This window comes from Chanodichthys erythropterus, chromosome 21, assembly GCF_024489055.1.
Source record: "Chanodichthys erythropterus isolate Z2021 chromosome 21, ASM2448905v1, whole genome shotgun sequence".
In the NCBI taxonomy this organism is placed as follows: Eukaryota; Metazoa; Chordata; class Actinopteri; order Cypriniformes; family Xenocyprididae; genus Chanodichthys; species Chanodichthys erythropterus.
The window spans coordinates 15,935,345-15,962,851 of NC_090241.1; the positions used below are offsets into that span (position 1 = coordinate 15,935,345).

Consider the following 27,507-nt stretch of genomic DNA (forward strand, 5'->3'; position numbering starts at 1 on the left):
CCTGCAGTTATTATATATAATTATAGTTAGGCCTTGTAAATATGTTTGTATTTTGGTATTCAGTAAGTCACTCAATGCAATAAGTTAGTCAAACTCTTTAGCTGAATAAAAACAGACGTCCATTATAACGATAAACACTTATGTAAATGTTTCTAAGACAAATAGTTCAGATATTTCTCTATGTGCAGGCTTCACCTTAAAAGCTGGATCTCATGTGTTGCCTTGGTTTCACTAGAAAGCATGATATAAATAAAGCGTAGAGCGACACCTTGTGGACATATCACTCAATTGTTTGACTTTTCGTTCATGTCGTCAGTGTAAAACACATTGTCAAAACAAGACATCATTCCGCCATGTCAACCCCACCTTTATATTTAATATCAACTAACCAAATGACTTAGTTGCTTAATAATAATAATAAGTAGTAGTAGTAGTAGTAGTAGTCCAGAGGGTGTATTTAGAGCTAAAGTTGAGTCACACTTGAGCCTCTCCTAGAAACAGCAAAGCAAAAATGTTTATCTTTATATGTGCAACTTTTTAAAGGATTACGTGTGAACTTGTTGTGAAATGTGTTTTCATAATCATTGATGGCTAAATATCTGGTTACTTACAGACAATGCCTCATGACTCATTTTATCAAAGCAGAAATTGGCATGAGCTATAACATTTTTTTTTTTGTTCTTATAATAGTGAGACCTGCTCCAAATACACTATTTATTAGACTACTAACATGAGTATTCAGCACATGTAAGTGATGATAACATATTTTAATGTTTGTTCATCCATCCATCCATCCATCAATCTCTATTGTCAATGGTCACAGGGATGATGGAGGATGGATGGCCAGTCCATCACAAGACTCACACACAGGCACACAGATTCACTCTCTCATTCACACATATACGGACAATTTAGAGTTTCTAATTCACATATGCAGCATGTTTTTGGATTATAGGGGAAATCAATGCACCAGAAGGAAACTCATGCCAACACAGGGCAAACTCCACAAAGAAAGGCCTCATGGCTCAGCCTAGTCTTAAACCAGGGAGCTATTTGCTCCATGGCAACAGGGCTACCCACTGAGCCTATCATATTTTAATAATTATGTGTAAAATCTTTTAATAAACAAAAATTTGTACACCTTACATTCAGTAAGCTAAAAGATCAGACCACGTTACTCAAATCACTGCATTCATTAACTGGAGAGCTGCTCTATCCTACCACACTTGACAACTCCGGTCCAGTATTACCCCTGTAACTGAATTTTCACTCAATTTGAATTGTATTCTACCCCAAAATAAATGATTACTATAAAATAAAACATTACAACAAACAAATGAAAGCTCAAGAGTCCTGAGTATTTTCAATCAAAACTCTCAGAATTTTGATGCTTTCAATTCTCAAAAACAAACAACTTATTTTTTTTCCCAACGGGCCCTTCCATGTCTTTAAGCTTCATAATATGCTCTATTTTACACACATTTAACAAAGAGTCATACAATTTAGAAAAGTTTTACATCATTTACACTATTATATAGTCTATAACTATATCTGAATCATTGCACGAAACCGGTACAATTTGGAATTTTTTTGATTTTTTAACAAAATGTAATAGTTTTCTGAACACCCCACAACATTAATGACATATTTATCTTCCAGAAAAACATATCTCAGGCATCAAATCCCTATTATTTGGTCATTATTTTAAGTTATGGACACTGGGAGCTTTCTGAATATTATTATAAAAAGTATTTGTGATAAAATCAACATTTTCCTATTAATCAGATGTCCCTCACACTAATTCAGTAATTGCAAATATAAGTTACATAAAATCTCACACTTTTGCTATACTAAAACCTGAAATAGGCACTTTCCGTAACAGCAACCTCATCATTTTTGATCAAAGGCTTAACACTAGCACTACCGGAATTCCATAACTACTAGAACTGCCAATAGCGGTCATTTTGACTGTTCATACCAGACAGCAGTGAATGTCATTTTTTTCATGTTATATTTACTTCAAAGCTTCTATGGTCATGTTTAATGAAAAATGTGGGGTAATTTAAGCATACATAATATAATATGTTCGTGATATTATTGTGTAAGAGCTACTAGACCTCCCACAAAAGTGCATGCCGCAATTTGCTTTCTGCAATTTGCATCCGGCAAGCTGGAGATCAAAGTTTTTCACCGCAGTTAAAATGTTGTTTTTGAAAGTCAAAATGTCAACAAATATAAAATGAAGCAGAATATTTCGTTAGATAAAAACATATTGTGAATTTTGGAAATGATTACATCTGTCTTTATTCAATACATTTTGACTTTTGGAGTTTACAATGCTTTAGCATTATCGGAAATGTTTGGACCACACGAATCGGAAACAATTTTATGCAGCCTCTAATGAAATCTAGAATGAATAAATAGTTCTGTTATATTAGGACTCAGAACCTCAGAATCAGTGTCAGACGAACTGTCAAGAGACATCGCTCTCTGCTCCTCCATCAGACTCTGCATCATCAATGTTCTCAAGCAAGGATAAAACCTCAGTGACAGTCATTTTCTTTCTTGTTGCCATTTTGACGGTAAAGCTAAGTTTTAGCTTATCAAAAGCATACAAAACTGCCAGAGAAAGGTTGCTAGGCAACAGCTAAGCACATCTTTAACGGCGGAAAAAAGCGTTGAGGAGATACAACGCCTGCAATATGTGCGGTCAAATTGACCGCTATGGCCATTCAAGGTAGAAATACTCAGAACTCTTTTGTGTTTTGAAATTTTAATAAAATAACAATGTTAAAATAAAATTTACATTAATTTAAGAAAAGTCATGGAACTGTAGTTATATGGGTTTTATTTCAACAAAGTTATTACATTGCAAATCTTTAAAACGGTCAAAATGACTGCCTTGGTAGTTCTAGTGTTAACTTCAGAATTTGAGCTAAAATCAGTATTCTTATGATTGCTCTGAACATTTCAGAGAGAATTCAACTAACTTTAAATTACTTTTTCACAAACGTATAAAAATAATAGTAAAAATGTAGGTGTGACGGGGTTGAGTATGAAGGGGTTGTGAATTTTTGCCCAAATTGGCCACTGCTCTATAGTGAATAAATGGAGAGCACATGGCATGGATATTAAGAAATCATGAATAATGTTGAAATAAAAAAAGATCATTTTCACAAGTAATAGTTTTCTATCTTCAATTGATGTAACAGGGTTGAGTCATAGTTAGGTGGCAACTTGCCTGTATCTGCTCACAGTGTTGTTCAGAAGACTTCTATGATGTAATTTCCTATTAATGATGTCACATAAGTATCAGTTCATTATTTTTATAGGGGGAGAATGGTTTGTGTAATGGGGTTGAGGGGTTACTGAGGTACGGAACTAAATAATGTGATTTTAACAAATAAAAAATAGAAAAAAAAAAACAAAACAACAACAACCAGCAAAAAGGCACAGATGGGTATTTATGGGAATGGCAAAATGTATGGACTTTTTTTTCTCATTTTATTATTCATATCCCAGTACACTTTCATAGAAGGCCTTGAGGGACAAAATAGATGGTGTCAACTGAAAAAAAAAAAAGAAAAAAAAAATCTAATATAAAGATAAAATGTATATCATGTTTTTCAACATTATTAAAGGAGACATTTCAATTAATACAAAAAGCTTTTAAATTATATATTTTGGTGACCAAATAGATAAATTACACTGAAAAAGGTCAGAGGGACTCTTTTTGGAATGACTCTCTTCTTCCAATTGCATTCAGATGCAAGACTAAAAGATTACTACAACAGGCTCTGGGAGGACCTATGGAGGACCTATCTGAATTTTGATCTTGATGCAGTATGTGATTGTGTGTTTTTAATGGTTAGTGTTTTTTAGTAGGTAAATCTACTTTATTTTTCGTACAAAACTTTCAGCTGTGCCCGTCTTGCAGTTTCCACAACACCACTAGAGTGCGTGAAGGACCCGTGCTTGTTTTAGCCTGTTTTTCGTGCAATTGGCAATCATTTTTTTACTGGCAGCATCTATAGAGCAACATAATCTTGGTCAGTAGACAGACGTATATGTTCTGTTATTAAAAGATGATGTAAAATTATTTACATCAACGGAACATGATGTTCTTTTGTCTAACAAAGACTCATCATGAAAGGCTTGGATATGACCAGCCCATTTTCAATGCCGTCCAATGAAATGCCCCTTTAATATGACGACAACTAGCCATGGTCAAATCACGTTTTACTCCATCCAATCAACAGCAGGAGGACCTGAATCCTACTTTAAAAGTTCGGCCAAACCAAAAGCTGTTTGTTAAGAGGATGAAAGACAAACAGACAGGAATATTTTCTAAAACCCTCTGGAAATACAGGCACTCTTATAGTGACTATTTCTACTCGTTGATAGGTAACGTTATGTATCTTCGCGAATAATCAAAACGTTTTTATAGTAGCAGTGAATATTCTTGTTAAACGATGTTTAAATGGCATGTTTTTAAATAGGAAGAGTGTAAACGGGTGATTTCGTGTTTAAGTTAAAATTGTGGATTTTTAAGATTTAATTATGTGTTATCCAGAACCGCTTTGAATGTTTGAGTTGCTTCAGTGCCATCATCGGAATATGTTGCATCAGTTGTATTATGTCCAGCATTTAAATGGCCTAACGTTAGTTGAATATTGTTTGTGCTACTGATTCATTTCTTTCGCTGAACATTAGTATGGTGGTTCTGTGGTAACGACGTTGGTTTCGTTGAATTCATAAACATTATGGCCATTAACTTAAGTAAACTGATAATAAGACGCTCGCTTTCGATACTCCATTGTCTGACTCGGTTATTGCATAATGACGTGGGTGGCTCAACCGGCCACGTTGTTTCAAGTAATTGGGATTTCCATGCGAGCTCTGTCCATATATTATTTCCCCCCCTTTCATTTGAACGATAGGAGTTGTGTATTTACAGCGTTGTCTCCTAATAGGTTTGATATAGCACCACCATGGCCACTTCAGCCAGTTCCAAGATGAGCAAAGCTGTGAAACAGCAGTACATGGACCTCCCTCAGGGAGACAACGTTCAGGCTATGTACATCTGGATTGATGGAACCGGAGAGGGATTGAGGTGCAAGACCAGGACTCTAGATTCAGAACCTAAGACTATAGAAGGTAGTTATTGTAATTCAGACTATTATGCGTCTTTAAATAAAACAAAATAGTTTGCTCAAACAATATTAGTGTTGGAAAAAGTATGAGTATTTGTATTCTTTTGTGCCTATGTAGAGCTTCCTGAATGGAATTTTGATGGGTCTAGCACATATCAGTCTGAGGGGTCCAACAGTGACATGTACTTGATACCCCAAGCCATGTTCAGAGACCCTTTCAGAAAGGACCCCAACAAACTGGTTCTGTGTGACGTTCTCAAATACAACCGCAAACCTGCAGGTGAGTAGATTTTAATACCATAACTGATATCAGATAATTAGTTATACTGGTTGATATCACATTTGAAGGTTGCATTAATGTTTCTTGTGTTGCTCCTTAGAAACCAACCTTCGTCAGATGTGTAAAAAGATCATGGATATGGTGCAGAACCGGCATCCTTGGTTTGGAATGGAACAGGAGTACACTATTCTCGGCACGGATGGTCATCCATTTGGTTGGCCTTCCAATGGCTTCCCTGGACCTCAAGGTAGATGTCACCTATGGATGTTTTTTACTTATATTCTTGTCTCATCTTTATTTTATTTTTAAAGGCAATAAGACTCCTGTTGGTTTAAGGAAATTAATTGGATTTATTTTGTTTGATTAGGTCCATACTACTGTGGTGTGGGAGCTGATAAGGCCTATGGACGAGATGTTGTAGAAGCCCATTATAGAGCCTGTTTGTATGCTGGAGTAAAAATCTGTGGAACTAATGCTGAAGTCATGCCTGCACAGGTAAATGGACAATGAGCAGCATGTTTATACTTTTAGGAAACAAGTTTTCAATTTCAATCAAATATAGAAATTAAGTTGTCTTGTTGCTCTTCAGTGGGAATTCCAAGTTGGCCCTTGTGAGGGCATTGATATGGGAGACCATTTGTGGATAGCTCGCTTCCTCTTGCACAGAGTTTGTGAAGACTTCGGTGTTGTGGCCTCTTTTGACCCAAAGCCCATTCCAGGGAACTGGAATGGAGCTGGCTGCCACACCAACTTCAGTACCAAGGAGATGCGTGAGGAAGGAGGTTTGAAGTAAGTGTGTGAAAGGAAGCCTTGTACATCCCCCCCAACCCCCCCCCCCCCCCCCCCCCCCAACCACACACACACACACACACACATTTTACAGCTGACATCTGAGTGTTTTTGGTTACGTTTAACAATTTTTATTTTTTTTTTTTTCTTCATTTTAGACATATTGAGGAGGCAATTGAGAGGCTGGCCAAGAGACACCAGTACCATATCCGTGCCTACGATCCTAAAGGAGGGCTGGACAATGCCAGGCGACTAACTGGCCATCATGAGACCTCCAACATCAACGAGTTCTCTGCTGGAGTGGCTAACCGTGGTGCTAGCATCCGAATTCCCCGATCTGTAGGCCAAGAAATGAAGGGCTACTTTGAAGACCGCCGTCCCTCAGCCAACTGCGATCCATACGCAGTCACCGAAGCTCTTATACGCACATGTCTGCTCAGTGAAGAGGGTGAAGAGCCAATGACATACAAGTGAAATGGTGGACTAAAATGTCATTTAAGTAATGAAATCTCTTACTGATGGCTTTTTTTTGTTTTTCATTAGTCCATCTGAAATGAGGGATGACACTAGATGATCGCTTGCCCATTTATTGGTTGTAGAAACGCACATTGGGTCAGTTTATCCTACAATTTTAGCTTTCTCGCTGCCAGTTTCTATTTATAACAGATTTGTGGGTGTAATGATACCAAATTCTGGCAGGGATCCTAGATTGATGGAGAGAAAAGTTTGCACCCAAGATCATAACTACTACTACTACTGGCCTTTATGACTAAAACTGTTCTTGTGTATTGACACATTTTAAGTATGTTATACAATTTAACATGGTTTTTATAAATTAACTGTACATATTTTAATTCTTATTGTAGCCAATTTTAGAATTATTTTTCACCAGTTTATGAATTATGGCACTCACAGGGACCAAAATGCATTGTTTGTACTGATGACTCTGTTGCCTTTTTTTTTTTTTTTTTCCATACCATGGTTCAGAAAACTTAACTTCTTTACATTAAAACAAGAATTTTACTAAGATGTGATTTCTCTATAGTTTTTTTTTTTTTTTTTTTTTTTCAAGAAAAGCAAAAGCTTAAATCACAAAGGGGTTTTACTTAAGTATTTTATTAGAAAAAAATAAGCTCAAGATATTTTCACATTTTATCTTAACCACAGACACATTAGTGTGGATTTGGACCAAACAGTATTAGCGTATGTATTGTGTAACTGCTATTTATTTGAAAATGGTTGAAGTGCAAGGGAGCCAGACTGTGTGTACTAACAAAAATTGAACTGGAGCAACATGGATTGCACTGACAAACAAACTGATGAATATTTTTATTTGACTGCTGGAACACAATTTTGAATTGTTCCACCTCCATATTAATCCCTATTTTACTTAAGTTTAGTCAATAAAGGCAGTATGCAGTTTCTTTTCTCTTTGTGAACCCTGCCAAGACTCTTGATTCCCAGAAACGCAATTATAGGATTAAAAGATTCCATATTTTGACACTTGAACAGCCATGTCAACAATTCTCAGAAGTTAACAAGGACATTTAGGCTTGGAAATGTTAAGGGAAGTTTTTATGAACCTGCAGCTGTTTTTGCATGTTTTCACACCTCTTACCTAATTCCTCAAAATATCAATTTTGAGAAGCTGAAAGCATGTTGTTTGGTATGCAAAAGAGTTGCCATTCATCGTTGTCTGTATGCTTGTATGCTTGAACAGAAATCCGAACCTTATTTCCTTGACAACCCAATAGTATTTTTTCCATTAACTTTTGGATTATTGCAGAAAATAAGCTCTGTGACCAACAAAAGTTTGATTCTTACATGTTTTGTTCACAGTGAAAGTCATCACAACTTTTCTGAATTTTGAAGTCTGAAAACAATCGCATTAAGTAATATGCTAAATCTTTTACCATGTGAGGATATACTGTATCTATATCTGGTGCTGTTCGGTCATTTTTGACCAAAAAAAGAAATCCATTTTTTTTTTCAGATTTTTTACTTCATCAGAATGGTGCAAAAACTTGGCACTCACACTTTGTTTTTTGTTTTTTTACTTTTTTCATTCAACAATATTGTGACAATATTCTGTCTTCTTTAAAAAGAGACCAAACTTAAGTCTGTGCTCCAAAGCATTCAAGATTTACGACAGTTTATGTTGGAAAATGTGTTTTCAGGTCTATGCTCAGAAAGTGATTAACAGGTAATAAACGGATCATAACTTATCCATAAATATAATTTAGTACCATAAAATCCCCTAAAAATTCAAAAAACTAAATAAAAACATTATTGAACTAATATATAGTACATTCATTTCACTGAAATAATAAAGGTATGTTTGACCACCGTGTGAGCAGCACCAGAGGGTTAGACAGGAATACGCTGGCTCTATAGTGTGTTGGTTTACCACTCTGCAATCAAAAACACATGTTTTGCATCCCAAACCACATGTGTTTTAGGTCATGTTTTAATAAGCTGGCCATAACCCTTCCAACTGAGTTCACTGTACACTTCAAATTTGCAAGAAAAAAAATGTAATGCTGTTGTGTCATTAAACAAACAAAATATAAAAGTTAAAAATAAAAGCGACTAATGACCCAAACCAACTGTTCCAATAACAAGGGCAACATTTGTGAATGTACACAGCTGCACACCACTCAAGTTCTAACCAAATAAAGTTCCTTCACACAAACATGGCAACATTCTGGGAAGACAATGTTCAAACAGAATTAAAACAGCCACATCAAAAATCAGTAATGGATTTCACTCTCTAAATTTTCTCATAGATGGGAAATGATACACATAAATATATAATCAGCTTCTTTTGCCTTGAATTATAGTTGCACAACTTTAACGTCACAATTTTATTTTCATAAACAATGACAGATGCCATAGACCGCCCACAATCCATTCACTGAACATCAGATGCACACGAAACTGGAAAGCAGTTGTAAGTTCCAAAAAGATTGCCTGACAGCAACGGAACGGGACTAGAGGCTGCAGAGAAACAAAATTATATTTAAAATGTACAGAGTTTACATAATGCACATTTGTGTAAAGAACCACTGAATTTACCTGAGTGCCAGGTTAGTTGCTTCAAATATTTAAAATACATTCCGAGTTGTGTTGATTAGCAGTCTGTTAACTAGATATTCATGAGCAGACCTGTACAAGTATGTAAAAACACAAAAGTCTGGTTGGTTGCTTTGCATTGGTCAGATAATATCAAGCAAGGGTCAACTATATAATTGTATATTTTAACTAAAACCAGAGACTATATAGAAAGGCCACTTGAATTACAATTATTTGGAGAAATTGGAGTGACAATATGGCAGCTCCAGTAAAGGATAAAACAGACAATTGGCATTCGGCAAAGTCACTGCATATTCTTTACGATGATTCTTGTTATTTGATGATAGCATCACTGCAGTTGCTGTTGTTTTGAAATTTCAGTGTATCCCCATTCAATTAAATAGGGGCTGGACTTGTAGGACAGGCCAAAGTGCATTCCCAAGATGGCCTCCCAATGAAATGTTTTCCATAAATGTCAGGTCAAGACAAATTGTAACCTTTTAATTGGGGTTTAATTTTAATTAAGTTGTCATGTGTATTATATGTTGTAAATTTTATATGTAATAGGGGTGTAACAGTACACATTCATCATGGTAAGGATGTCACGGTTCCGTGCATGCAGTCACACAATACTGGATCCCCTGCAGTTTGCTTACCGAGCAAACAGGTCTGTGGATGATGCAGTAAACATGGGTCTGCACTTCATCCTACAGCATCTGGATAAATCAGGGACTTATGTAAGGATCCTGTTTGTGGACTTCAGCTCGGCTTTTAACACCATCATCCCAAACCTCCTCCTTGCCAAACTAACTCAGCTCTCAGTGCCCACCTCTGTCTGTCAGTGGATCACCAGCTTCCTGACAGACAGGCAGCAGCTAGTGAGGCTGGGAAAATTCTCATCCAACACCAGCACCATCAGCACTGGCACCCCTCAGGGTTGTGTCCTCTCCCCACTGCTCTACAACAACGACTGCACCTCTAAAGACCCCTCTGTCAAGTTCCTGAAGTTTGCGGACGACACCAAAGTCATCGGCCTCATCCAGAATGGAGACGAGTCTGCTTACAGACAGTAGGTTAGAGAGCTGGCTGTCTGGTGCAGTCACAATAACCTGGAACTGAACACGCTCAAAACAGTGGAAATGATCCTGGACTTCAGAAGAAACACCCCTGCTCTCCCCCCGCTCACCATCATGAACAGCACTGTAAAAACAGTGGAGTCATTCGGCAACACCATATCTCAGGACCTGAAGTGGGACATTTACATTGACTCCATTGGGAAAAAGGCCCAACGGAGGCTGTACTTCCTCCGCCAACTGAGGAAGTTCAACCTGCTATAGGAACTGCTGGAACAGTTCTACTCTGCCATCATTGAATCCGTCCTATGCACTTCAATCACCGTATGGTTCAGCTCAGCTACCAATTCTGACCTCAGAAGACTACATCGGATTGTCCGAACTGCTGAGCGAATCACTGGTACAACCCTCCCCACTCTCCAAGATCTGTACTTATCCAGAGTGCGCAAAAGGGCTGGCAAAATCATTCTGGACCCCTCACATCCAGCACAGTCCCTCTTTGAACTGGTCGATCTGTTCATCTGGTCGACTCTACAGAGCCCTGAGCACCAGAAAAGCCAGACACAGGAACAGTTTCTTCCCTCAGGCAATCCATCTCATGAACACTTGATAATAAACGAGGAACAAACACACACACACACACACACACTATTATACATTAATTTATTTTTTAGCACAGATACTCATTTAAATTTCTAATTTACACCTAACATATCTGTACATAGTAAATTGCTTTTAATTTATTTTAATTTGTATATTGTGTCTTTGCTATTTTGCACTTTGTATATTGTATATTGTTCGTTTTATTATCTGTCTTGTCTTGTTACTGTCACTCTATTGCACTGTGAAGCTTCTGTCAGTACAACAAATTCCTAGTATGTGTAAACGTACCTGGCAATAAAGATCATTCTGATTCTGATTCTCTGACAATGAATCCAGTCAGTCACAGGCGGTCTACACTCCAATAGAAGGGGGTGTGCGCAGTAATGCAACACAGTTTGCTACCATTAAAAAGAAGAAATTTGACAGGACAGCCATTTGAAGTGGTGTCTGAAACCATAGTAGAGTGTACTCATTGTATCCCACATTGCACCTTAACAACGACTGTCCAAATTCACTCATTTTTATTCACTCCTTCAAGTGAACTGATGTTTAAATGTAATCACTCAACCAGTGCTTCAACTGCGGAAAAATATCAATAAAACAGCTTGAGAATAATTTCTCACATAGCACTACATTTACCTCAGGCATTTAATGTCTACATCATGTTAGTTTGCTAGAGACATGGAAGCTTTAGAGAGGAGCATTTTGTATATGTGTAACCCCTCTACCCAGGTCCTACTCGCCCCGCTCTGTGCAGACCTCTGTGCAGAGTCGGACGCTCTATCAAGGAGGTTAAGGCTGCAACCTCTAGCGTCAGTTGCTAGAGCATCTATTGAAATCAGAGGAGTGAGGTTTACTTGCACAGCATCTAATAGCTGGCCTCTGTTACACTCACCCCCCTAAACTCCCATCCGGGTCACGGCACCAATGTAACCAATGTAATAAATGTATGGAGCCCTTTCTTACACATTACTACAGTATAATAAAACTCCTGGCGTGGGAGTCGGACACAATTTAATTAAATTTAAAAAAGCAATTTCATTTTTAGTTTTCTCCCCCTGCTGTACCAAACCCATTCTGAACCGCGACCGAACAGTCGTGTTTGTGTACCGTACAATATAAAGAAAATATTTTAAATTGATTTTTGAAATATTTTAATATGAGGGAAGAACAAAACACTAAACTTTATTAAGGTATTTACTGTATTTATCTGACAAAATTATTTAGCAAAAACTAGCAAACTACAGCTACAAGTTTTATTTTACTATGCAAAAAAAAAAAAAGGACAGAAAAACAAAAAGCTCACAAGAAAAAGCATACACTAACTACAATACAATCAGTTATTAATATCTCGTTGGTTCTCTCTTGTTTTTGTGCATAATCTCTTAGTATGACAACCTGGCCTAAATTTATGTCCACTTAATTTGACGTTTTATTGCATTATCACAAATAATACAACTGACATCAAGCACTACTACACAATATGCATACACAATCTTTAATAAATGTTTAATAATATTTTAATAGAGGCTGAAGATGTCCATTTTTTGCAACTATATGTAATTATATGTTATATGTAATAGCAAATGTAATAATATGTTGATCAAAACAATGATTTGTTGTTTTTTTACTGTGTACTTGTACCAATACCTATTTTATGTATCATTTTGCATTTTATAACTGAATTTTGATGTAAAGTTTGATTATTTAATGTCAGGAACCATTATAACAACTTACAGGAATGAACTTTCAAAACCACAGAGAAAACACAGAAATATATTTAGAAGACACTAATATATCTATCGACAATAAAGTATAATCAGTGTGTGTTCGGTAATACTCACTTGTAACTGCAGCAGGCCAGACTGTTGTTAATATCGGTCTATTGTTGATATTATATCATGGCTCTGTGAGTGTGGATGTTCAACATGAGCAGCAGAGCAAACATGGGCCTCAGGCCTGGATTAGAACAATCTCACCAATCAGTGTTCAGTGTGCTTCATGTTCTGAATGAGTATCAGCACTGATTGGGCTTATTAGAATTCTGCTCTCAGCAAGTGACAGGAGTGCTGACCCATTTGAATGCATCTTCTACCCTGCAGGATCTTAAATATTATTGCATCTTCTCTGTGTTAAAGTGACTTCACTAATGGGTAGTTGGTGGTTGTAAGCTGCCGTGCAATGATAATTAAATATTGCGTTCCCTTTCCAAAACCTCTCTCGTGCACATGCATGAAAGCAGACAAACATGAACAAAAAGAGACACTGGCCTGCATGGCTGATTGACATCATGTGCAAATCACATGCAGCATCAGTGAGAGCCATGTGGCGGAAATGCAATTACACTCGTCACCCTTCAACCACGAAGGCCATTTTCTTGAGCACACCAAAAAAAAAAAAAAAAAGAAAGAAAAAAAAAAAGCAGCCAATCCTTGGAGGACAGGGTTGGAACTAGAGTTTCAAGAGATTGTAAACACTGAGAAAGAAGTAAAACTCTGCCAAAACAATTAAATAAAATAAGATTTTATAAGTTGATTTGGTTAAAACGCAAAGCGTGAGCAGGACAGAATGTGCTCAGTTGCTATGGCAGCCATAGAGCCAAGACAATGTGTGTTTTGTGCAGCTAAGGTGGAGGACGGGGGTGGGGTGTTGGTAGTTATGTAACAAATCTGGGTCAAACATACATTCCCCCACTAACAAAGATCTGGTCGTCTGCTTGGTTGAACAACCAAATTAAAAATGAGCAAATTATTCAGAAATAATCATCAGTTACTCATCGTATATCAGGTTCTCATTGCAAGAGATCCCAATGATCGCATCAGTGCTAACTGTCCGTAATTGTCAGGTTATACAAGAGCAGAATCCATTAACAGTCTATAAGCCCCAAAATGCTGATAACGTGATCTGTATTGGATCCTAGGAATGCCCTTTTACAGACAAATGAATCACCATGCTTAACCTGTTGAGACCTGTTAGCCTAGTTAAGACACCACATGAACAGCGTACAGCTCAGAGGATGTTTATGAAATGAGTCTGTTCATGATGTGAAGAGAATCTAATGAAAGTTAAAACTAATTCTAATAAAATATATTAAAATAATATGTTGTCTGACCTTTCGGTATCGTCAGCAGTGTTTATTTGGGTAAAAGGCTGATATGACGCCAAGGACAAGGCTGTTTGCAGCTAAAAAAGCAGTTTGCCGTGAGAATAAACCAGGACAAAATGTCCACCAGACCCTTTAACGTCAGTCCACTGCAGCTGTGTGCCAATTATCAGCATGCGCTTTGGAGGAAAAAGTGTCTGGTCTTATGACAGGGTCATGACAGTCCATCAGCGGTATGGGAAAAAAAATGGTTACAGTAACAAATGTATATTGTATACTATGAAAGGTTGATCGGTTGAAGAAGAAAACATTCTTTTGCAAGAAAATGCAGTTTTCTTTGCAGCAGTGTTTGTTGGTTCAGCAGGGTGATGTATTGTTTTTACAGCTGTACTGCTTCCTGATGTCTATGGAAGAACAGAAACACAAGCAAGAAACAGTGGAGTGAAAGGTGAAGTTTGAATGAAACAGGAATGTTAAATAAAATAAGGCTTGATTTTGCAGTAGTAATGATCAGAATAAGTGGATACTACGAGTTACAAATGGAAGGACAGTACACAGTAGGGGTGACCCTGAATGGATAATAATAATAATAATAATATATTAATAATATATAATATAATAATAATAATGCATTACTCATTTGTTCCTGTGTAGTTATTCAGTAATGGAAGATCAGTATTCTAAAGTTTTTACAAATATTTTTAATGTGCGTGAAATGAATAAATCCAACCATGGAGTGATGGTAGCATCTTCTCTTTCAGTACAGAGAAGTGAATTAATGATGCCTTCAATGAAATGCAGCTCCCCGACACCACCAGCACTCATGAAGCCCCACATAAGGACACTGTCACCACCATGTTTCACTGTAGGCACCATGCATTTTCTTTGTATTCCTCACCTTTGCGACACCATACAGTTTTGAAGCCATCAGATCCAAAAACATTTATCTTGGTCTCATCACTCCAGAGTATAGAGTCCCAGTAGTCTTCATCTTTGTCAGCATGGGCCCTGGCAAACTCTAGGTGGCCTTTTTTGTGCCTGGGCTTTAGGAGAGGCTTCTTTCGTGGACGGCACCCATGCATGCCATTCCTCTGCAGTATACGCTGTATTGTGTCACGGGAAATAGTCACCCCAGTTTGGCTTTCAATATTTAGATAACTGCAGTGTCGAGGTGTTAACTTCCATGGACGACCTGGACGTCTCTGTGAGATGGTTGCAGTTCCATTTTTTTTTTCAATTTTTGTACCACTTTAGCTACAGTATTCTGACTGATAAGTAAAGCTTTGCTGATCTTCTTGTAGCCTTCACCTTTCTGGTGTAAAGAAATTATTTTCTTTCTCAGGTCTTGTGACATTTCTCTTCCATGTGGTGCCATTGCTGACAGCATGAAATGGGAAAGGATTTTAACAACCTTTTAGAGTCAACTGTCTGCTGGACACCTGTGTAATGAATAATTAGACTCACCTGTGGTTGTATTCTTGTTAAATTAGACATTTGTAGTCTAAAATGTAGCTTTGCTCCAGAGACTTTCAGTGGGGTGTACTCATTTTTGCATCACCCTAATTTGAGTAAAACTGAAAATTTTGTTCTCTAAGTTATATTATTAACCTTACTTTCATGTTTTAAGTTAAACAGATGTTCCCTTTTGAAGGGAACTTCAACTCTGTTCAATAACGCATTGGGGAACGTCACACGTGACCCGGTGTCTGAAAGCCAACTATGCAACAACTCCAATCCTTATTGGCCGGCGACAGCCTATGATGTAATATGGTGTGACCCGGAAGTATATGAGGAGCGCCTGGAGAAACAGTATCTTTTTCGTGTTTCGGGTCTGTTCTGTCTGATCGCGACTATATCGACTCCGGTAAGGGATTCTTTAATATGCCTTACAAACGTTCAAGAGAGTGTGTTGTTCATCCGTGTCCCAGGGTTTGACACTTGATATACACATTTCTGGATGTTTTCTGCCTGGAGAGGAGTGCGCATAGACAGTGCTTGAGGGCGCCGTCTGTGTGTTTGTCTGTTTACTGTGTGTCTCCCTATCAGGACACTCTGTTCTCGTTTGGCAGTCTTCCCGAGGGAAGAGGTGTCCGCATCTGTGCCTGGTGATTCTGGCCCCATTTGTGCTGAGGCAAAACTGAAGTTGATAGGCTGGCTAGAACGATATGGCCACCTCTTAGCCACCTGTTGTTTAGAGTAGCTTCTCATTTGCTGTTTTCTAGAGTAGTTTGAGTTAACACTCGTCACTTCAGTTGCTTGTGAGCTTCGCTTTCTTTCTCTTATCCATGAGATTTGGAGGTGAAGCCCAGGCTTCACTTATTTATGTAGATACAATTGGTGAGGTTAACAGCTAGGTTGTAGACTCCCTGATGCTGTTTCTCTCAGGTGGTAGGCCCTTATCTTTGAGCAGATAAGTTATGCAGGTGTATGCTAGGCCCCACTTTCTAGAACTTTTCATGCTATGGAAAATTTTTTTTCCTTTGAGCCACTTGATTTTCTTAATCAAGTTTGAGTTGACGGTGCTAGCTTTTAGCCTTCGTCCTCTAGGGCTTAGTACAGATTTGAGAATATGTGTGGAGAAAATGTTTATCCTCATTGGAAGCAGCATGTATGTCAAAGCATTACTGTAGTAAAGCATAACTGTACACAATTACATTTGCTTTGAGTTCTAGACTTTTGCCCTACATTTGTATGTGTGCTTACTTGTGCTGCCACAGGTTAGCACCTGTTCTCATAGTAGCATGCTCTTTGATGTTTGCCTCTATTGGAGAGATTGGTGACTATTATATTCCCCAGTTGATGTTTATTTGTGTCACTGAGTGCATCACCTGTTCAACGGCATGTACTCAGGGTAGTATAGAACCACTTTTTGAGAAAAGCTGGTTTCTATTTTCCCTTTTTGTGATTTTGTTAACAGCTATATTGCATATAACTTTAATTGTAGGTTAATTAGCCTCCTTCTAGTTAGCAACTGTATTTCTATCAAGTGCTGTTAGCTGATCATAGTTTGCTCACATAGTTTACACTGCCACAGGCTTTTTGCTACATAGTAGGCCATTTAGGCCTCCCTTAGATCATGTTGGCATTGTTTGGTTCCGTTTAGTCACATGATTTTAGGGTACATTGCCTGTTGGAATGTATAGCCTAGCTCAGGTTGCAGTTAGCTTCCCACAGCTATTGTTGGGTTAGAGCTGGTCCCCTGTAGCTTGGTTCCCTTATTTCACGAGCTGAAGCCACGTGTCAGGCCCCAACAGGCATCCTTTCTAGTTCACATGTTGGCACAGTTTGTATTTTATTTTGCAAACAGGCTGAACGCCACTTGTTACTGAGATTGTAGGCCCCATAAGGCCTCCTTTTAGCTGACTTGTTGGCAGGATGCATGGGAATCCAAGAACCCATACCACCATCGGCCACGCCACACCTCTGTTGAGTAGGCCTTAAGCAGGCCTCTCATGGAGTATGGTGGCGTAATATGCATTCGATCTCTCAGTGTTATGTGTGAAAGATTTTCCACTGAATGCATGGCCTGCTGGTTTGTATGGTTTTGGACTGGCTGATGCCATGTGTTTACTAGGGCAGGCCCTAATATGGGTCTCCTGTGTAGTATGTTGGAGTTCAGTTATGTACTCCTCTCGCTTTAAGAGGCTTTGTCCCTGTTCTGAGTGGCTGAACTCTCAGGGGTGAGTTTTTGTGGTAAAACCTTACTGAGGTTTGGTTTTAACTACATCTGCCTCCTTGAGTCTGAGTGGATTGTCATGTGGGCACTTTATAGTTTAACTACTGTCATTGAGTCATATGTCCTACTCCTAGCAAGACAGGTGTTCAAGGTGGCCCTCACAGGCCACCATTGAATGTTCTTCTAATATGACGAAATGCTTTTCTATTGAGAGTCATGTTCCATATAAAGCTAATATCATGATGTAGGCCCCTTTCTGGCCTCCATGATTATGTGCCCACAGTATGGTCTACATGTTGGGTTGAGCTTTGTACTTCCCTGCTAGGGTTGTCTGTGTAATAGTGCTTAGCTCCCTCCCTCCCTTAGATCATGGGTTGTAGGCTTCCATGAGGCCTCCTCCTGAGGTTCAGCCCTAGGCTGGTTTGTGCTCCCCTGTATCAGGTTTTCTAGCACACAGCCTCCTAAACGTGGCCACTAGACTTACGCCATATGTCTTAGAGGTTGCTAGGCCCTATGGGCCGCCTTTTTGAACATACTGGCGTATGTTTGTGTATATTTCCCTTATATCCCTTATAGAATTATCTGTATACACTTCTGGTTGGCCAGGGGCCCAGCTGATAAATGTAACCACGAGCTGATGCCACGTGTCTGTTAAGGTTATGGGCCCATCTAAGGCCTTCCTTAACACTCTGGAGTCTGAGGTATCGCCGGCGATACCACCTTGGTTTTTTTCTTACCAGTGTGAAAGAGACTCAAAATACTTTGTCAATGTTGCACATATAATTAAGAGTTATACACCATTTTAATCTGTTGAATATCTTCTTTTATTTGTGTACGTCTCCCTCAAAAACCAGTCCAATCTAATAGTTCTCAGAAAATGAACTGTAACTTAGTGAATACTAATCACAAAAAAATTAGACTTATGTCTAAAGAAATGTTGAAACGTCAGGTTTTAAATCATGTAAGTGAAATCGGAAACAAAAATTCTGTGTTTATTGTTTATTAATCTGTATGAAAAGAGACACGTCAGACACCCGTGATTCAGCTGATTATCCGCTAATGCGGCCACGCCCACAGAGCCAGCGCTATTTAGACGCAAATTCTGAGGCAATACATGCATACATCGTCTCAATCGTGCATTTATTGTCTTGAAAAGTGTTTATTTGTATCTTAAAGCCATGGTTAGAGACTTCTGGAAGACATGCAGTTAGTTCCTGGAATGTCCTGTTCTTCTTTAGATTAATTTGTGGACTAAAGGTGCACAGAGCACCCTCCGGCTGCAAGTATAAATTGAAAACACAGTATCCAGCGTTCATAGTGATGACAATAAATATTAAATAAATATTACTCCTCTGTATAGAAAATTGACATAAACATATGAGAATCCATCAATATTTCTCCAAATGTGCATGCTTTTAAGCTAAAAGCCTATGAAATGCCATAGAGGTAACATGAATGTTCAGACGCTTTGCATCACAGAAATACATTATATTTTAAAGTATATAGAATACCATTATTTTAAATTGTAATAATATTTCACAGTATTGCTGTTTTTTCTGTATGTTTGATATACACCATGAAGAGCTTGAGACATGATCACAGTGGTTTTTTTCACAGCCTACCTGACTGAAATAGCTCATTAATAAGCAGGTCATTACAGGTCTTTATGCGATTCTTTTGTCTTCTCAGGTGTGAATTACAGAAATATTCATGATGATTCACGAATCCACGCATACTCTGTTTCTTGACCAAAGATGTCTTAGAAAATTTAAATCTCTCTATTGATTTAAATGAACAAGTAGGCAGGATAAGTTTTACATCATTTTGAAGCAAAATCTCTAGTCTACAACCTCCAATATCTGGTGAACACAGATTTAATATTTTGTTTTGGCTTTATTTCAGTGACTTAACCCATTTTAGCCCACCGGCAACTATAGTTGCCGCAGTGTATTGTTGTCATTTTCCTTTTGTACGTTTTTTTTTTCTAGATGTTTTCCATGTTGTATTTCTTAATGACATGCGAGAAAACACCCAAATAAAGGATTTCAAGAACAAAAAAAAGGTATTCACTTCCTTCCTGTGACATGAGGCTGTCAACTTCCTACCCCTACTTCCAGAAAGCATAGCGAAGGCAAACCCTCCCAAAGGAAAATAAATTTTCATGTTAATATTAGGAATTTTTTGTTGACATATATATATATATCTACGTAATCATTAGGGTCTCTAGAATCATCCAAACAAAACAAATCTTACAAGAGATCTATAGTCTTTTGTATACTTAAAAGTCCAAGCGGCAAATGACTTGTAAGTACATATACCATGGGGAAATGGGGTATACTGTGTTTAATGGGTTAATAAATCAAGGTTATTGGTCTTGTTTAGTGCTTTTTGCTTTCATAATATTTTATATTGTTATATATATTGTTATTTGTTAATTAATTTATTTTTTAATTTATTTATTTTTTGTTTGTTTGTTATATGTGACCCTGGACTACAAAACCAGTCATAAGGGTAAATTTTTTGAAATTAAGATTTATACATCATCTGAAAGCTGAATATATATAAGCTTTCCATTGATGTATGGTTTGTTAGGATAGGACATTTGGTCGAGACTCAACTATTTGAAAATCTGGAATCTAAAGGTGCAAAAAAAAGAAAGAAAAAAAAGAAAAGAAAATCGAAATATTGAGAAAATTGCCTTAAAGTTGACCAAATGAAGTCCTTAACAATGTATATCCATTCAAAAAAATTTTCATATATTTACAGCAGAAAATTTACAAAATATCTTAATTGAACATGATCTTTATTTCATATCCTAATGATTTTGGGTATTAAAAAAAAAAATCAATATTTTTTGGCCTTATTTCAGTGACTGTTTTTTGATTTTTCAATAACCACGCATAAACGTTATTCCTTCAAAAACACAAACATGTACATACATATTCCTCACATATTATGGTAGCCTAGTTTGTGCTGAATACAGTGTGATGACACTTTTTCCATTAATATGTTTATGAATAACTGAAAAAAGCACAAATGTCAGGCCATGTCAAAACTTCTCCAGGGCCTTGAAAATCCTCAGACCCCTGAGGGTTAATATATTTTTTTTTTGGCCTTATTTCAGTGACTTAAGTTTTTTGTTTTTTTCAATAACCACACATAAACGTTATTCCTTAAAAAAACACAAACATGTGCATACATGTTCCTCACATATTATTGTAGCCTAGTTTGTTCTGAATACAGTGTAATGACACTTTTTTTTTTCATTAACCCTTTGATGCACAACATGGGTCAAAAATGACCCAGCTGAGTTTTTATTTTCTATATCTTTGCAATAAATTAATGTCATCATTCAGTATTCCAGGTATTCCTCAATTAGCTTGTTTTTGATCATCACAAATCCTCATTTTAATTTTTTTTTCTTACTTTTTGAATAAAAATCATTTTTGTATCATTACCCTTCTAATGCACAACATGGGTCAAAAATGACCCGTATTCATTTCCTATGTTATTTCAATCATGACTGAGTGTTTCTTTGCTGAATCTTTGAAAGAAATGTATTTTGTCATTTATTTATTCCAGGTATTCATTAAATATCTTGTTTTTGATTTTCTACAAATAACTTTTTATTTTTTTATTTCTTACTTTATAAACAAACACAGTTTCTACATGAATTTTATACACATGGGTCAAAAAATGACCCATATAGAAATCTGAATATAGAAATCTAATTGCAACTTTTTGCAATTAGGAACATATTTACTGCAGACAACTGTTCATCTGCCACACATTTCACATCTTTACAAGGCTACTTTTGTATATTTGATGGATGCAAGTCTTATTATATTTAATATATTAGGATATATTTCATATTTTTTTTTAATTTTTTGTCATAAATCAATGAAATTGGTCACCCTTTAAGTCTGTCAGTGTTCCTGAAAAGTAACAGTTTTGGACATATACAACATGGGTCTAAAGTGACCTGAATGAGTTATTTTCTATATTGCATTACAATAAATTAATTTCATTATTCATTATTCCAGGTATTACTCAATAAACAAATCCTTGTTTATTTTTTCCTTTCTTTTTGAATGAAATTTTTTTAATGTCATTATCTTTCTAAAGGCCAAATTATACTTCACTTTTTACACATACGTGAGGATCAGCATACAGATTTTTGTAACTTTTTATAATTTCCACCTGATTTCTGTAACTGTGTATGTGCACATACGCATTAAAATTGCGTTCGACTGTGCGCAAAGTATACTTTCAGTTTTTTTTTTTTTTTTTTACAGTGATGTCATCATCCATCTCAGTTCTGTTGAGGACCAGCTACTAACACTCTAGATCAGAGCTTCCCAAACTTCAAAGTGGTAAGGCCCCCCCAAAAACATAGCAAAAGCTCCACGACCCCCCAATCCCACCCGCCCCGCCCCACCCATTATAAACAAATATATAGATCAGTAGTATATATATATATATATATATATATATATATATATATATATATATATATATATATATATATATTATAATATATATATATATATATATATATATATATATATATATATATATATATATATATAATTTCATAAAGTCTCTTTGCACAAAATTATCAACATTTATTAACCAGTTTGTAAGAATTTCTTGTGAATTATGAGAACTACCATAAAATGTAATATTTTTTGTAATATATACTTTACAAATATATTTGAAGAGTTCATTTGCAAAAACATATAACTCCGTTTTTATGAATTCTCACAAATCATGTTTTTTATCAATCAAACTGCAGTTGGGTTGTTTTGATTAAGTAATAACTCCAAAAAATACAGGTAACTTAAGGTAAAAAAAAGTATGTAAAAGAAATAAAAATAAATTAAAAGTTTAGGCAAAAGCAGATAACTCCAACAGTCGTTTTTTGGCAAAAGCAACTCCACATTTCATGTTTCAGAGTTAAACAAAACCAAGTAATTTAAAACGCACTCAAACACACGTGCACACATACACACACGCATCCACGCACTTCTGCATACACACGCGCGCACACATACACAAACGCAAAAGGACAAGGGTTCAGCATGTAAAAGTCGTGTAAGGTGTACAAGGACTTGCAGGAATCGAAATTATAAATCCTCGATCACTTTTAGTCAGCTTTGACTAAAATACCGGCTTTTTGACAAAACGGATTTTGAGTTCAGAACGTGCTATAGTCTATGTGGAGAATAATGCACACGCACAGCAGTCAGTTATTTATTTATTTGTTTATTTTAAAATGGCGTTTATCGGTTTTTGCAAATGAACTTTTCAGGTTCATACAGGATACATGTACTCCTCGCTGTAGCTACTTACTAGTTTTACATTTACTTGAAGTGCAGTTAGGTCTGTTATTGGGTTATTGTCATCCTCTGCTCCACCGTGGCATTATTGAATTGGAGGTTAATTGTGACCAACTGTGAATTCCTGCTAAGCAACTGACGTCAGTTTGAAAATAAGTATCTCACCTCGCTATAATGTGAAAAAATAATGTTTTTATATGTTTTATGTTTGTGTGATAAGGAGGGAAGAAATCACATTTCAGAACAATTAGAATATTTTAATTTTTTTAATTATTTTAATATATTGATTTTGCCTATCCACGGCCCCCCTGCAATACCGCTACGGCCCACAGTTTGGGAAGCACTGCTCTAGATAAAGAAAATCAAAAGCACAAGAATATTAAAATATTCAAATTCAAATACACTTATTATATTTTTTCACTGTTAGACAGAAACCTTGTTCAAAACTGGTACTTTTTAGGAACACTGATAGATGTAAAAGGTGACCAGTAGCATTGGTTTATGACAAAAATAAAGATTATGAAATATAATATATAGCCTATGAAATATAATATGACTTTCATCCATCAAATATTCAAAAGCAGCCATGTTGAGACGTGAAATGTGTGGCAGATGAATAGTTGTCTGCAGTAAATATGTTCCTACTTGCGAAAATTTGCAAAGGTTTCTAATATGGGTCATTTTTGACCCATGTGTGTAAAATTGATGTAGAAATACAAAAGCTATGATTTGTGAAAATCAAAAACAAGATATTTAAGGAATACCTGGAATAAATAAATGACAAATTACATTTCTTTCAAAGATTCAGCGAAGAAACACTCAGTCATGATTGAAATAACACAGGAAATGAATACGGGTCATTTTTGACCCATGTTGCGCAATAGAGAGGGTCTTCATAGCTTGCGCATCAAAGGGTTAATATGTTTATGAACAACTGAAAAAAGCACAAATGTCAGGGCATGTCAAAACTTCTCCAGGGCCCCAAAAATCCACAGACCCCATAGGGTTAATACGTGTTGGCGTACGTTGTACTCCTCTTGCTTTAAAGAGTAAAAAGGTGCTTTTACTGAGTACACTGCTCGTTGGATTGTGTTAGGTGGATTGTCATGCGGGCACTTTTGCAGCCTCTTAATGCTGCCATTGAAGTTGTCTGTCTGCCCCTGGCAAGACAGGTGTTCAGGGTAGCTCCTCCAGGCCACTTTCTGAATATGCTTCTGTTTCACATATAGTCACTATCATACTGTAGGCCCCTCTTCAGCCTCCATGATTATGTGCCCGTTGCATGGTCTACTTGTTAGGTGAGCTTTGTACTTCCCTGTTAGGGTTATGTTTGTAATAGTGCTTAGCTCCCTAAGCTGATCATAGTGGTAGGCCTTAATCAGGCACCCTCCTAAGATTCAGCCCTAGCCTGGTTTGTGCTCCCCTGTATAAACAGGTGTTTAGCGCACAGCCTCCTCAGTGTGTTAATTAAGCACTGAGTAGTTCCAAGGATGAGCGTATTATACGCCTCTCAATATGAGGGTTCATAGCACTCAGCTGAGTTCTGCTCTCCAGGATGCCCGTCTCTATGCATGGGTCTGAGTTGCTCCTGCCTTTCTGAAGTCACTCTTACCTGCTCTCTTCTATGAAGAATGCGTTATGGAGATTCTGTACTCAGACAGGGTTGGCCAAGACTAAGTTTGTCCTATGACCGACCAGGTCGGCCTCCCTGGTGGCATTGGGGGTGACATCATTCCCCTCTAGTGACTGGCCGGGGCTCCTTTCGGTTCTCTGGCCACATTCCCTTAAAGGGACCACTTTCTCTTTGGAAAAGCTGGTTCCAGATGCCTTTAGCGGCCTTGGTAGGCCTTCTGCGGAAGGTCTTCTTGAGGCTCAGCTTGGGCTGTTGGCCGTAGCGAATGCTGTCACTGACAGCCTAGTGTGACCCGAGGGTGAGTTGCTATCTGGCGTTTCATTCGAAACTGCTTGACATTTGTCTAGCCATCTTTTGGCATGCACTCTCCTTAAGCATGGTGGCGTGGGTATATCGTTCCCCATTGCGTCAATGAATGCAGAGTTGAAGTTCCCTTCAAAAGGGAACGTCTCAGGTTACGTATGTAACCATAGTTCCCTGAGAACAGGGAACGAGACTCTGCGTTGCCCTGCCATGCTTCGGGGCTGCCTGCTGAACAGTCCCTCAAGACGAAAAGGTACTGTCTGTTTCTCCAGGCGCTCATTTCCGGGTCGCGCCATATTACGTCATAGAATGTCACGTGTGACGTTCCCCAATGCGTCATTGAACACAGAATCTCGTTCCCTGTTCTCAGGGAACTATGGTTACATACGTAACCTGAGATGTCTTGTCAAAATTTTGGAAATTGTTTTGTGTTCATTGAGAGATATTGTTTAAAATGTTACTTTTCAAAGAGGGTGTACTTGTTTATGCTGAGCATTGTATATGATTCGACTATCAGTCGACTATAGGCAATCTGATTCAAATCTGATTCGACTATGTAAATAGTCAGGGACACCACTAGTACACAGTCTTACTTAACGGGGATTAGCAAGAAATAAACATTAAGAAACTAACTCATGGACCCTAATGAAATTATTTCATAACTTAAATTGTATAAGTAGTAAAGAACAAGATATCTATGAATCAATGCCTATTTTATCTTATTAAATGTAGCCTTACATTTGCTGCATGAAAAGGTAATGAATTCAAAATAAATAATTCAAAATAAGTTTAAAACTGTGGTGAATTTAGGTAAAACATTTTGGTGTTCAGCCCTTGTACTTTGAACTCTTCATGAACTCTTCAGCATTCAATCTTGCCACATGAGAACAAAGAAACTGCTGACATCCGAGGTCAAGGTCCAATAAAAAGGGCATGTGGGATCAAGGAACCTCCACTGACATAGAATTATCATCAAAATAGAAGAGTTTTTTTTAATAATTACTCTTGTTTTTAAGTCACCATGAAATCAAAATTGACTATTCTTATTTTGTTTATGGAATATTGCATTATGTGATTGCAGAGTGATTCATCCATGCACAATCATTATCTTTTTAACATTCATGTACTTCATAATATTTAATCAAAATAACTTCCCCTCCCTTTTACAAAAACATCTCTTCTCTGATGATGTTTACTGACACAAAGGTGGGACAACCTGTCACTCACATGAGATCGCAGCAATAGCAAACCACAACAGTCTGATAAGCCAATCAGTTCCCTATGGACAAAATCAAGTCCTGGCCTGTCTTGTTCAAGAAGCTGTTTCAGTCAGATATACAACACAATAGTGAAGAAAATAATATAGCAGCTTCCATTCATGCCGGATATAAAGGTGTTTTCAGTAGTTTAGTGCTACAATTTAAAAGCTTTTACACATTAAGAAATAAAAATGCTTTAGGTGTACACTCATAACAAGTGAGATAAACACTGTACTCAACAACTCAACAAACAAAAAATGCAAGGGCTAATAAATAATGATTTTTTTTTTACAGAATGTTGCAGTGTTTATTATAATGATTTATCCGTGCATAATATTTAATCAGAAACGTTAAACTCCCCTCCCTCTCTAAAGCGACATCTGTTCTTTTCATGACGTATGTCTCGACGGAGGGTAGGACTACATGTCCTCCACAACTAACTGCAAACTTGCAATTTCCTATGATCCAGTCAATTAGCAAGGAAAAAATCAAGTCCAATCCTACATTTTTTTTTTCTCATTCTAGATGCAAGTTTACTCAGATATACTGTACTTCCATTTCCTGGAAAAAGCACACCTGTGCCTAGAGCCAAATTCATTGGTAGATCTGTTAAATGGTATGAGCTGCTATGATTAGACAAATATTTTTTCTTAATTATAAATTCCAGTTAAACTTATACACACCTTGCTATCGTGCTACTGATCACCAGGATGTAATGACTCAACTATGTGTGCACTCATCAAAACTGAACCACGATGCAACTATAATTACTGACTGCATTTGGTTAAAAACTGTAAAAAAATTGTGAAAGATCTCCAACAGTATACTGTGCAACAAAACTAACTTGTTTAACTACAGAACAGATCACAGTGGTGTCAGGTCTGGCTCCATATAAAAGCTGCTTGTCTAGAGGTTGTAAACACGGGGGATGGGGAGTCTCACCTGTTTTTCCCAGCACAGTCCCAACACCCACCCACCATACTTGTTTCCTGTATTTAAAATCTTCTCCACACCGGTGTCAAGTAGCACAAAAGTGGAACAAAATGTTCCTCACAAACACTACCCCTACATGCTAAGCCCTATGTGTGGAAATCTTGGCTGCACTTGTGTAACCCTATGACACAGCATTAGCCTGGCACGTTTTAACTGGCAGGAGCTCGGATTATGATCTGCATTATATGAATGTCTTAGAAGACATTGTTAAATTTAATATGTACAGTGTTA

The 27,507-nt window shown here is 37.2% G+C and overlaps 2 protein-coding genes across 3 annotated transcripts in view; one reads left to right on the top strand and one right to left on the bottom strand.

The window, feature by feature from the left end:
• sec16b (SEC16 homolog B, endoplasmic reticulum export factor) overlaps nucleotides 1-27,507 on the bottom strand; it is a 125,750-nt gene that overhangs the window by 17,756 nt on the left and 80,487 nt on the right. The gene's annotated exons all lie outside the window — the stretch shown is intronic.
• On the top strand, nucleotides 4,253-7,261 carry glulb (glutamate-ammonia ligase (glutamine synthase) b). Its single transcript, XM_067373850.1, has 7 exons — nucleotides 4,253-4,404; nucleotides 4,974-5,157; nucleotides 5,272-5,433; nucleotides 5,534-5,680; nucleotides 5,801-5,928; nucleotides 6,023-6,222; nucleotides 6,381-7,261. The coding sequence occupies exons 2-7, from the start codon at nucleotides 4,992-4,994 to the stop codon at nucleotides 6,694-6,696; spliced, it is 1,119 nt and encodes a 372-aa protein (XP_067229951.1). The 5' UTR covers nucleotides 4,253-4,404; nucleotides 4,974-4,991; the 3' UTR covers nucleotides 6,697-7,261.